General features: G+C 32.0%; 2 protein-coding genes across 2 annotated transcripts in view; both read left to right on the forward strand.

Annotated features, from left to right (window-relative positions):
* The window catches only part of LOC119602820, a 68,181-nt gene that overhangs the window by 22,734 nt on the left and 32,505 nt on the right, over positions 1-12,942 (forward strand). Inside the window, 1 exon segment of the mRNA XM_037954570.1 lies at positions 12,503-12,694. Within this exon segment, the coding sequence (XP_037810498.1) occupies positions 12,503-12,694 (192 nt within the window).
* Positions 1,021-6,600, forward strand: LOC119602818. The gene is made up of 2 exons (XM_037954563.1): positions 1,021-1,245; positions 1,311-6,600. Exons 1-2 carry the CDS (start codon positions 1,231-1,233, stop codon positions 6,279-6,281), a joined length of 4,986 nt encoding a protein of 1,661 aa, XP_037810491.1. The 5' UTR covers positions 1,021-1,230; the 3' UTR covers positions 6,282-6,600.

A 12,942-nucleotide genomic window follows, 5' to 3' on the forward strand; every position in this document is an offset into this window, starting at 1 on the left:
GCTCTTAAAAATGCAATTTCTTATTTTGGAGACTTATTGCATGTATTTTGTTTTTGCATATTTTTAATATAAATAAACAAGTTGAGTTGGTACATTGGAAGTGAGAAACAAATAATATTACAATAACAACAGTGTAGCCCTTATTTACATGATCAATTGTTAGGCTTAAGAAAGGAATTTTTAAATAAATAAATCATTGTCATAGTTGAATTCAATCGAACAACATCATCTTTTATTCTTGTCTCGGTACCACGGTAGTTCTTTTGTGTTTGTTAATTAATCACTGCCGATCGAACATTTCAGCAACCTATAGACAACAATTCAAAGTAGACCGAATTGCTCTATATCGTTGCCGGTGAAGAAAAAGCTCTTCATCGTACATTTTTGGCGCCCAACGTGGGGCAAGTGATTAATCTAAATCTTCCTAAATTTGTCGTTCTCGGTCCGTGGTATATTCTAAAAACTTTTCGTTGTAGTACAACTTAAAGAAAAAGTGTACGGTCATATTGTGAAGTGGAAACAGTGGTTCTATTACAAGGGCAATATCTAGTGCTACAAAAAGAAAAATAAAAAACTTTGTGGTTCAATAAAAAAAAACCTGTGCAACAAAAAAAAATTTATAAATCATTTAAAAAAAACTAGACAGTGCAACATATAACAAAAAAAAAACTGTTAAACAAATTTGTAGTGACGTACCTACTACAAATCTATTTTTTTTAAATACCTATTACAAACATTATACAAATTTTGTCGGCTCGCTAAATAGAATCAGTTTTTGTCGAAAAATAAAATAAATAAAAGTGACTCTAAAATTTTACCGCAAATTTTTATGTACAAAAATAAATAAACTTTGTTCGCTCGTAATTCGGGTTAAATAAATTTACCGCTAATCTTTATATACAAGAAAATACATAAATTTGTTCGCTTTTGGTTCCAGTACATAATATAGAATTTTGTGTATACTAAATTTGTCGCTCGGAATATTGCGGTACATATTTATATAGAGAGTGAATAAATACATAAAGTTTGTATATAAACATTTTTGGCGTAAAACTTTTGGCGTCGGTGCTCTACAATACATAGTATCATCCATTTTGAAATTTGTTTTTGGAAATTTTTGGCTCACTTAACCAAACTTTTGGAAATTTATGATGACTTTGGAAGAGGTTAAGCAGCAACGGGCTAATACGAAGAAGAGTATTACCCGCATCAAGAACCAAATCGAAGCCAATGGAAGGGGTGAAGGTAAGACACTTTCGTCTGCTGAGTTGAAGTGCCGTTTGGGGATACTGGAGTCATATTTTAAACAGATATTGACGTATCAAACACAAATTGAAAAATATGATCCCGAGGATAATGCTAGGCCCGAAATTGAAGATTTGTACATCTCAGCCAAAATGAATATCCAGTCGCAGCTTGGTGAAGATGTTCATAACACAACGTTGTCCGAGTCCACCATTTGTTTCCCAGCTCCCATCCATAAATTGCCCCAACTCAAATTGCCCACATTTAGTGGTAAGTACAGTGAATACAAGAATTTTATAACGTCGTTCAATCAAGTTATCGATCGTGAGTTTGGCCTATCAAATATTGAAAAGTTTAATCATTTGCTCAACTGCCTCCAAGGCCAAGCTCTAGAAACGGTCAAGGCTTTCCAGATTACGAACGAAAATTACCCGAAGGCTCTGGAAAGGCTCAAAACGCGTTATGATAATAGCTCGCTTATTTTTATGGAAAATATTACCGCCCTTTTTGAACTTCCTACCATGTCCAAATACAATTGTGCCCAATTACGAAGTCTCGTCGATAATGTTTCTGCCCTTTATAGTTCCTTACTGTCTCTTGGCTCACATAGTGATATTGCTAATTCCATGCTGATTTACATAGTGATGGAAAAAGTGGATGAAGATACCAGAAGAAAGTGGAAAGATTCCTTGGACTTTACCAGATTGCCAACATGGGATGATTGCTCCAAGGTCCTTGAAAGGCGTTGTCAATTTTTGGAATCGGTTGATACCAACCATACTTTTGTGGCCCCTCGTAAGCCTGATCATCAATCTGGTAAGTCCAAATCTAAAAATTCAAAACCTGGCTATACTTTTTCGGTATCAAAACGCTCTTGTGTGCTTTGCTCCAAATCTGACCACTCAATTAGTCGTTGTTCTCGGTTCAAAGATATGGATGTTAGTCAAAGGTATGAAAATGCAAAACGTCTAAGCCTTTGTCTAAATTGTTTGTCCAAAGGGCATCAAGTAAGTAGTTGTTCCTCCACATTCAAGTGCAAATTTTGTTCTCGCTCGCATCATAGTTTGCTTCATCGGTCTCAGCCAGCTTCTCGGCCCTCGTCCCCTGCTGCTGAACCTACTACTTCTCATGTTGCCTTGAATGAATCTTCTGCCTCGGTCCATACCCATATGGAAAAATCCTCGCCGGAACAGGTGCTGCTTGCTACTGCCATGGTTCTAGTTCGTGACTCCACTGGTCGCTATCAATTGGGACGCGCTTTGTTAGATTCTTGCTCTCAATTGAATTTCATAACCGATGAATTTTCCCAAAAATTACATTTGTCTCGTACAAAACAAACTACTGAAGTCTCTAGCATTGGTAACACTCTTAGCAAATCTAAATATAGGTCGTCCACAAATGTAAAATCTCGAGTCACAGATTTTGAAGTTTCGCTCTCATTTTGTGTCACACCTCATATTTCATATCAACCTGATAATGAATTAGATGTCTCATCCTGGAATTTGCCCCCAAATACTGAACTTGCGGATGAAAACTTCTTCAAATCAAAACGAATTGATTTACTTATTGGTACTGAAACGTTTTTCGACATTTTAGCAGTTGGTCAAATAAAACTTGGCCCTAATTTGCCTAAATTACACAAAACACTTTTCGGATGGATTGTAGCAGGTCGTTATGTATCAAAACAACCCAATATTTGTGGCTCTTCTTGTATGCTCTCGATAGAAGAAGATATTGATCTTAAATTACAGCGCTTGTGGGAAATCGATGAAGTTCAATCTGGCTCAAATGATTTGACACCAGAACAATCTGAATGTGAAACATTTTTCAATGATACTGTTCATCGTGAATCTTCTGGTAGGATTGTTGTTAAATTGCCCTTCAAGGAATCTCCTGACGCTTTAGGTCTTTCTCGAAATATGGCTCTTAAAAGATTTGTATCTCAAGAGAGACGATTTGCTCGTGACAGCAATCTTAAATCACAATATGTTGCTTTTATGAAGGAGTATGAAGATTTTGGACATATGAGTCTAGTTCGTAGCCCTCGTCTACACGAGCCTCATTATTTCATCCCTCACCATTGCGTTTTCAAACCAAGTAGCACTTCCACAAAGTTAAGAGTTGTTTTCGATGCCTCGTGTCCATCATCGTCCCAGAAGTCTCTCAATGATCTTCTTATGGTTGGCCCAACAATTCAAGATGAGCTGTATAAAATTTTACTTCGGTTCCGTCTTCATCGCTTCGCTCTTACTGCCGATATAGTAAAAATGTATCGACAAGTCCTTATTGACTCCCAAGATAGAAAATTCCAATATATTTTGTGGAGAAATTCAGAAGAGGAAGAAATTCGAACATATCACCTAAATACAGTCACCTATGGAATGTCAGCTGCGCCCTACCTTGCCATCAAAAGCCTTCACTATCTCGCAGACCAATACATGGACCAATTCGAACTTGGTGCAAAAACCATTAAGTCATCATTTTACGTTGATGATTTTCTTTGTGGCTCAGATACGCTTGAAGAATTGTCTCGTATGAAGCAGGAGGTTAATGAAATTCTAATTCGTGGTTCGTTTCAATTAGATAAGTGGCACTCTAATCATAGAGATTTTCAGGACGACAAAACTGTCAAAGACCTTAATATTGAAGATTCTGCAGTAACTAGCGCTCTTGGTATCTCTTGGGACCAACAAAAAGATGTTTTCTTATTTTTGTTTTCGCCTAAAGTCCAAATTGATGAAAAAATAACCAAACGTACAATTTTGTCGCTCTCGTCAGCGCTTTTCGATCCCCTAGGACTTTTATCCCCTCTCATAATAAAAGCTAAAATCCTCATGCAAGAGTTGTGGATTCTAAAAATTGGCTGGGATGAGTCTGTACCTCAAGAAATACACTCGGCTTGGAAATCTTTCGTCTCTGATCTCAAACTATTACCTTCACTTAAAATTCCTCGTTTTTGTCTCGCTCCTGATTCTAAATCAGTTCAACTTCATGGCTTTTGTGACTCATCAATTCGTGCTTATGGTTGTTGTTTTTACTTTCGTGTTAAAACTTCTTCAGGAAATGTTGTTGTTCGGCTCTTTACTGCCAAATCTAGAGTTGCTCCTACAAAGCGAAAATCGTTACCCAAACTTGAGTTATGTGGCGCACAACTTCTAGCAAAATTGTATTCCAAAATCAAAAATCTTTTCGCAATACCAAATCTGGAAGTCGTTCTATGGACAGATTCACAACTAGTTCTTCACTGGCTAAAGCAACATTCATCTACTTTGTCAGTTTTTGTTGGCAATAGGGTATCAGAAATTCAAGATCTAACTAATGGCTGCGTTTGGCGACATGTCCCAACCCAGTTCAACCCTGCTGACATCGTTTCTCGTGGTTCAACTGTGCAGGAACTCGCCTCATCCATCTGGTTCAACGGACCAGCATTTCTCGCTCTCGATCCTGTTCAGTGGCCCCCTACTAAAACTGATAAACTCTCCGAAGAAAATCAGCAAGTATTCGACAAAGAAAAACGGAAAACCGTACTTCATCTTGAAACAAAATCTAACTACATCCTCGATTCTGTTGGAAAATATAGCTCGTACTTAAAAATCATTCGTATTATTGCCTGGATGTTTCGTTTTGCTCAAAAAACAAAAACTAATATTTCCAATTCTGACTCTTTGCAGCCCCAAGAATTAGAAAATGCTAAACTTTGTATCGTTTTCAACATCCAGAAACTACATTTTCAAGATGACATAACTCGAGCTCTAAAGAAGAAAGATCCCCAAGGTGCTCTAAAGTGTCTGAACCCCTTCCTAGATTCGTCAAATGGTTTCAACTTGCTCAAGGTCGGCGGACGCTTGGAGTACGCGGCAATTTCTGAAGGCCAAAAACACCCCATAATCTTGCCCAGCAAATGCCATTTCGTCTACTGTTACGTACGTCATCTGCACATCAGTAACTACCACGCTGGACCCAAGTCTCTAATGTCATTGATTCGCCAACAATTTTGGATCATCAACTCCAGGAATTTGTGTCGCAGCATTGTAAATTCGTGCCCTCAATGCATTCGCTATCGCCCAAAGTTGTTGCAACAAATGATGGGAAATTTGCCTGTGGAACGACTCAACCCGTCAAGGCCCTTCGCAAGGTGTGCTGTCGATTTTTGTGGTCCAGTCAACACCTACCTAAGAATTAGAGGAAAGGTCCCCTACAAGACATACATCGCTATATTTGTTTGTCTCGCTACCAAAGCTGTCCATATTGAAGTGGTATCCGACCTGTCAACAGATGCCTTCATTGCTGCCCTAAAACGGATGATTGGTCGTAGAGGTCTGCCCACAGATATATTCTGTGATAATGCAACAAATTTCGTTGGTGCAAACTCTAAGTTGGCTCAATTAAAGTCGTTCCTTTTTGAGCCAAAAAATTCAAATTTTATTACAAATTATTGCTCGAATCAATTTATTAATTTTCGATTTATTCCCCCTAGGGCACCACATTTTGGCGGATTGTGGGAGGCGGCCGTCAAATCGGCCAAAGGTCACTTAACCAGAACCCTGGACAACACAAGGCTCACCTACGAAGAACTCGCAACGGCTATGATTGAGATAGAGGCAGTTTTAAACTCGAGGCCCATTTCGCCTCTATCCTCAGATCCCAGTGATTTTGAAGCTCTTACACCAGGACACTTCTTGATAGGCGCTCCCCTCCGTAGTTTGCCAGAACGTGATGTCCCTACAAATGAGATTAACAAACTTGAATATTGGGCCCGAATAAGCGCCATCAAGCAACAATTCTGGAAAAAGTGGTCCCATGATTATATAAATGAGCTCCAGACTCGCAACAAATGGACTAGCACCAACTCTAATATTACCCCTGGTTCCCTAGTCATCATCAAAGAAGATAATTTACCCCCGCAGCGTTGGCTCATGGGTAAAATCATCAACATTGTTCGTGGAAGAGATGATCGTGTTCGAGTTGTCGACATCAAAACTACAAAAGGAGTTATACGTCGCCCTATCCACAGACTGGCTCTTCTATCTTCTTGAAAGTGTCCTTTCAATGGGGCCGGAATGTTAGGTCACCGTATAATAATTACTAACATTATTATTTTGTTTTGTTTAAATTTTCCATTTTTTATTGTATTTAAATTTATTCATATTTTTGGCTCACTGTTGCCACTGTAATTTGTCATTATTTTTTGTTCATACTAACCACTGTACATATTTTTGGTAATGACCCGTTAGTTTTTATTATTTGTTTCTCACTCCAATTCTTATTATAAGCATATTGTTGTTGCTCTTAAAAATGCAATTTCTTATTTTGGAGACTTATTGCATGTATTTTGTTTTTGCATATTTTTAATATAAATAAACAAGTTGAGTTGGTACATTGGAAGTGAGAAACAAATAATATTACAATAACAACAGTGTAGCCCTTATTTACATGATCAATTGTTAGGCTTAAGAAAGGAATTTTTAAATAAATAAATCATTGTCATAGTTGAATTCAATCGAACAACATCATCTTTTATTCTTGTCTCGGTACCACGGTAGTTCTTTTGTGTTTGTTAATTAATCACTGCCCATCGAACATTTCAGCAACCTATAGACAACAATTCAAAGTAGACCGAATTGCTCTATATCGTTGCCGGTGAAGAAAAAGCTCTTCATCGTACATTTTCTTTGTAAGAAAAACAAATATAAATTTTATTATTTATACAAATTTTTTATATCAAAGATATGTATATTAAATATATATATTTTTTGGCATCTTCTGTATTTGAAATTGTTTCGTTGAAGAGGGGAGCTTTAAGATTCACAAAGTACAGAAAAAAGTACAACAATAAGAACATCACAGAGACATTAAGTTTTATAGCCGTTTATTGCATTGTTTCGTAGGACCTTAAGGACATTTTATAACATTTCATACACACACACACATTCATGATGAGAGGTCGTTTGGCAGTGATGTGGGAAATGCTAGCGGTGATAATATGGATTGTAATAGAGGAGATGGTAGTGGTGGTGGCACTGTAATAATGACGATTATACTGACAATGATGGTTTGACTTATGTTTCTTTTAGTTTTTCTGTTTGTTTTACAATTTTTTGTTTGTTCGTTTATTTCTTGCTCTCGTAAACAAAATTGTACAACAAGTTTTAGCCACGGCTAAGGCTAAAAAGTGAATTTATTTTTTTCCATTCTATTATTTGTTTGCAACACTCTCACTCTAATGCTGGTCATAAAATACAGAAAGAAATAAAATAATAAAAAAAAACAATATGAAAGTTTCTTTTTATGTGGGTTTTTAGTTAAGAGTTTTTTAAATACAAACAGAAAAATAAACATATTTCTAAGGATCATTTGCTTTAAAACTGTAATGTTTTACACATTTAGCAAAAAGCTAAAAATTTATAGTCTTATTTATTTGTTTGTTTTTTCCCGTTTTTTTTTTTTTCCAACAAATAGGGGCGGGCTGTGCTCATAATTCATGTTAAACTTTTAGTTAATAAATATTTTATTTTTTTATAAACCAAATTAAATGGATTTAATGGTGGTTTAAAAATTATTTATGGCAAATTGGAAAGTTCGGATTTGTAACAGAAAAATTATCGCATTTAAATGAAAAGGCAGTAATATAATGTAACACAGATGGTTTTGTAATTTTTTATAAATATTAAAGAATAAGCAATTTATTTGGATAATAAAGACATGACCTACAAGAAATAAAATTAACACAAATATAATAAAATGTGAATTTGGTGCAATTCATGCTTATAGTAAACTGAATATTAAAATTTCCATAGAAATATCTGATCTACTTGTAGGTAAGATGTTCCGAGTTTAAACAAATTCTCAATTGAAAAGATTTTTAGAGACTGATCAACTTTTTTATTCAAGGTATTAAGTTTTGATCAACTCTTCCACAGAAAAGATTTTTGTAACTTCAAGTTCTTCAAAATCTGGTCGAGTTTTCTACAGAAAAATTCTTCACAGTCTGATCAAATTCACTATAGAAAAGTTCTTCAGATTTTTATACATTTCTCAATAGAAAAGTTCTTTAGATTCTTATCAACTTTTCGATTAAAAAAGTCTTCCGAGTGAGATCATCTTCCCTATAGAAAAGTTCTTCAGAGTCTAACCAACTTTTCTGCAGAAAAATTCTTCAAAGACTGATAAACTTTTCTATACAAAAGTTAATCTATCCCTGATATGCTTTTCTATAAAAAATGCCCTTTTCAATAGAAACGTTCTTCAGAATCGGATTTTTTTTTATACAAAACAGATCTTCAGAGTTTGATCAACTAAAATATTGAAAAGTTCTTCAAAATCAGTTTATCAGAGTCTAAACGAATTTTCTAAAGAAATAATCTTCAGAATCTGATCTACTTTTCTATAGAAAAATTTATGCTGAGTCTAATCAAATTTTCTATAGAAGAGTTCTTTAGATTCCGATCAACTTATAGTAAAGCTCTTCAAATTCTGATTAACTTTTCTATAGTAAAGTTCATCAACTGTTTTATAGAAAAGCTTTTCAGATTCTAGTCAACTTTTCTATTGAGAAGTAATGCATAGTCTAATCAACTTTTCTATAGAAAAATTCTTCAAACTTTTCGTAGAATTTAACTTTTCTAATGATGTTTGTAATACCCAACAATATTGATCACTTTCTGAGTCGATTAAGCTATGTCAGTCTGTACGTCCGTCCGTCTGTCTGTCTGTCTGTCTGTCTGTCTGTCTGTCTGTCTGTCTGTCTGTCTGTGTATCTGTGTACCTGTGTGTCTGTCTGTCTGTCTGCCTGTCTGTCTACCAATATGTATAAGGATAGTCCCATATTTACACTTGCCCCCACATAACTCCTCTTTTGGAAAATCTCTTTTTTGTCAAAGTACGAAACTTAAATGCTTTATTATTAAAAAATAATCTATATTTTTAACATGTAGGGTATCACACATTCGGCCATTCTGACTTGTTATTCTATAGAAAAGTTCTTTAGATTTTTATGGTATCTTCCATAAAAGAGGCCTTTAGAGTGTGAATTTTCAGAGTATGATAATATTTTGATCAATATTTCTCTATATAAAATTTCTTTAGAGTCTGGTTAGTTTTTCTATAAGAAAAGTTTTCCAAATACAACCTCCTTCCTTTAGAAAAACTTCGGATGCCTATCACCTTATATCATTTTTAAATCCATATGTACCATTCTCTTAGGCTAATATACATAAGTCCACTAACAAAGTGAAGCAAATTATTTGCATTTTTTTATAAATACATCTTTTCTAGCAATATAAACCAACAATTTTATCACTATTGAACACAAGTTTTGTGCAACATATGGAGGAAATCAAAGAAATTGTGTATGTATATAATGATGATAAAAAAAACTTGGCCGATAAAAGTTTTATTGAAAAACTTTTGATGAATGACAACTTCTAGTCCCCACACTATATGTCTTATGGTTTTTTATTCAATGCAAAAAATAAGAGGTCTAAAAACTTTAATAGAAATAAATAAAATTTTAAAAAGTCAATTGACATTTGATTATGCAGAAAATGGTTAGGTGAAAATAAAGTCAAAATATTACCAAAGAAGAAAATTTCAATTTATCTACTGAACCTATTTGTTGTAAGAAAACTATATTAAATTAATAAAATTTAAACTTATTTTTATTATACTTATATAGTGAAGATTTACTATAATTATTCATTTCACTTTTGTCAACATACTAACAAAAAATAATTGTCCACTTAACATCTCATTTTCGGAATTAAAACCACATTAATTTATATTTAATGTGTCTTAAATATAATTGACAAGGACAGTTGTGTCACTAGCATTTCTTCACTCCTAAAGAGACACTTAAGTAAAACTACGATATAGCAAATAAATCCTGCCTATGTCTGCAGGATAATAAAACAAAAGAAACAATTAATACAACACTTAATAAATCAATCAGTTAAAGTGAAAACATCAGTAATTTTTGCAGGTTCACACTTAAAGACAACAGCTGTTAAAAGCTTTTGAGGGTTTAGCAAATAAATAATTAACAGTTCTTTTAATTACAGCAAAAAAAAAAAAACAAAAGGAATATTTATTGGAAATTGTTATATGTAGCCCACTTCAAAGATACATTTAAAAGAAAAATATATTGCCTACTGTTAGGCTATTTATATAAAAACTTATATTTCTTTATATTTTTTATTTATTTTAAATATAAAATTACAAGTCTTTTTAAATCTCCCAAGAATTGTTTGTATCAGCAAAATGAAATACTTTTATTCTGGTCTTAATTTTAGTTACAAAAGAAAGCATATTTGTTTTCCATGCCTTTTGGCTATAATTTTGAAAGTTTGTTAAATTTAAATAACTTCCCCAACATAACCTTCTTCATAAATTTATTTAATCTCCGTAGGGACTTTCAAATTAGTGGTTCTTTCTTTTTTTTTTTTTGGTAATAATGCCAGACATTTGGGTAACATCTTTGTTTGCTTCTTTTTATCATTTGCTAAAGGGAAAATTTCGGAAAAAAAAACAACTTTTCTTGCAAATATTTTTCACATTGTTTAGTTTCGAAATACTAAAAAATATTCTATGAATTTGTAACTAAACTAAATAAAAAGTTACAGTAAATAAATGTGTATATAAAATATGCAAATTCATCATATTTGTAGTTTTTATGAATGTTAGGAAAATAAAATAAAAATCTAAAAATAAAATAAAAATCCCCAATGATTTTGTAACTTAAAAAAATGTGCATAGACAATTGAACAATAATACTAACAGAGCCATTTATTTCATATTGGTCAAGGTTTAAGGGACAATGGTCTACATATAACAGACGTTCCCTAAATGGCACGCAATAGGCAAAAAAATGAAAATTTTCAATACAAAAAAAATTTATCGACAATTTTCGATATAAAATTTAGATTTTTCACAAATTTTCTTTGAAAAGAAAATTTAAGGAAAACCTTCCATAAAAAGAAAATTTAACGAAAATTTTCTATAAAGAGATAATTGAACCAAAAATTTTCTATTAAACAAATTTAACAAAATTTTTCCCTAAAACAAAAATTTGGAAATTTTTCTATAAAACAAAAATTTATTTAAATTTGCAATAAAATTAAAATTTATGGACAATTTTCATTACAATGTTTATTTAACATCATAAAAATTTTATTGAAAATAAAATTTATTAAAATTATACATTTTTTATCAAATTTAAAAAAAAAACAATTATGGAAAAATGTTTCTACAAAAGAATATAGAACATTTTTTATCGAAAATGTTCTATAAAAAGAAAATTTATCGAAAATGTTCTATAAAAAGGCAATTTATCAAAAATGTTCTATAAAAAGAAAATTTATCGAAAAGGTTTCTATAAAAAGAAAATTTATCGAAAATGTTCCACAAAAAGAAAATTTATCGAAAATGTTCTATAAAAAGAAAATTTATCGAAAATGCTCTATAAAACACAATTTATCAAAAATGTTCTATAAAAAGACAATTTATCGAAAATTTTCTATAAAAATAAAATTTGTCGAAAATATTTGTATAAAAAGACAATTTATCGAAAATATTTGAATTAAAAGACAATTTATCGAAAATATTTGAATAAAAAGACAATTTATCGAAAATATTTGTATAAAAAGACAATTTATCGAAAATATTTGTATAAAAAGAAAATTTATCGAAAATATTTGTATAAAAAGAAAATTTATCGCAAATTTTCTATAAAAAGAAAATTTATCGAAAATTTCCTTTAAAAAGAAAATGTATCAATAATATTCTATAAAAAGCAAATTTGGCGAAAAATTACTATAAAAAGAAAATTTATCGAAAACTTTCTCTAATCGAATGAAGAAAATAAATTATAAATTTTTAATTGATAATATAATCATGTAGTGTGTGGATTTATGTATATTAAATATGTATACGTATAAGTAATATTATGTATAGAAAAATAAAAATATTACGTATACGTCCCAGTATATTTTAACTTCCCACAGTGTATAACATTCCAAAATAAATAGAAAATCGATGAGTGCCAACAAATAAGTCAGTAAATCATTTTTAGATAACAAATATTGAGCCATAAATATTAAAGTTATTGTAAAACTACAAATCTCTAGTAAAAAAAACAAATACAAAAAAATTGTATTTATTTTTAAAGTTTTGTCTCATAGTCTCAGTTAAAAACAGAACTATGAAAAATTTAAAGTTAAATAAAATCTTTTAATAATCATTTTTTATTCATCTTTTCTTTTAGATTCCGAACTAGAAGAATTTGAAACACCGGCACGATATCGACCCGATTCTCTTAGTGCTTTAAGTCGTTCCACCCGCTTTACAGAAGATGAAATCAAACGAATTTATCGTGGTTTTAAGGCTGAATGTCCAACTGGTGTCGTTAAGGAGGAGACATTTAAACTCATTTATTCACAGTTTTTTCCACAGGGAGGTTCGTGCGGTACAGTATATTTTGTTTTGTTAACATTTTGCTAATGAACACTAGTTACTAATGCTTGCCAAAAACAAAAAAAAAACAATTTTGTCTATTGTGTATTTTTTCTTTACTGCTTTCTTTTAATCTGTTAGCATTCTATTAAAGCTGTTTGAGTAATTTGTAAATTGATGAAAATGAAAAAAAAGCTTGAATCAAATTTTCTTATCTGTATTATTTATGGCTTCAAAAGTAGTTTATGCATT

The sequence above is a fragment of the Lucilia sericata genome, unplaced genomic scaffold, assembly GCF_015586225.1.
Source record: "Lucilia sericata isolate MDLA Ls3-8-SP2 unplaced genomic scaffold, ASM1558622v1 Contig000255F_arrow, whole genome shotgun sequence".
In the NCBI taxonomy this organism is placed as follows: Eukaryota; Metazoa; Arthropoda; class Insecta; order Diptera; family Calliphoridae; genus Lucilia; species Lucilia sericata.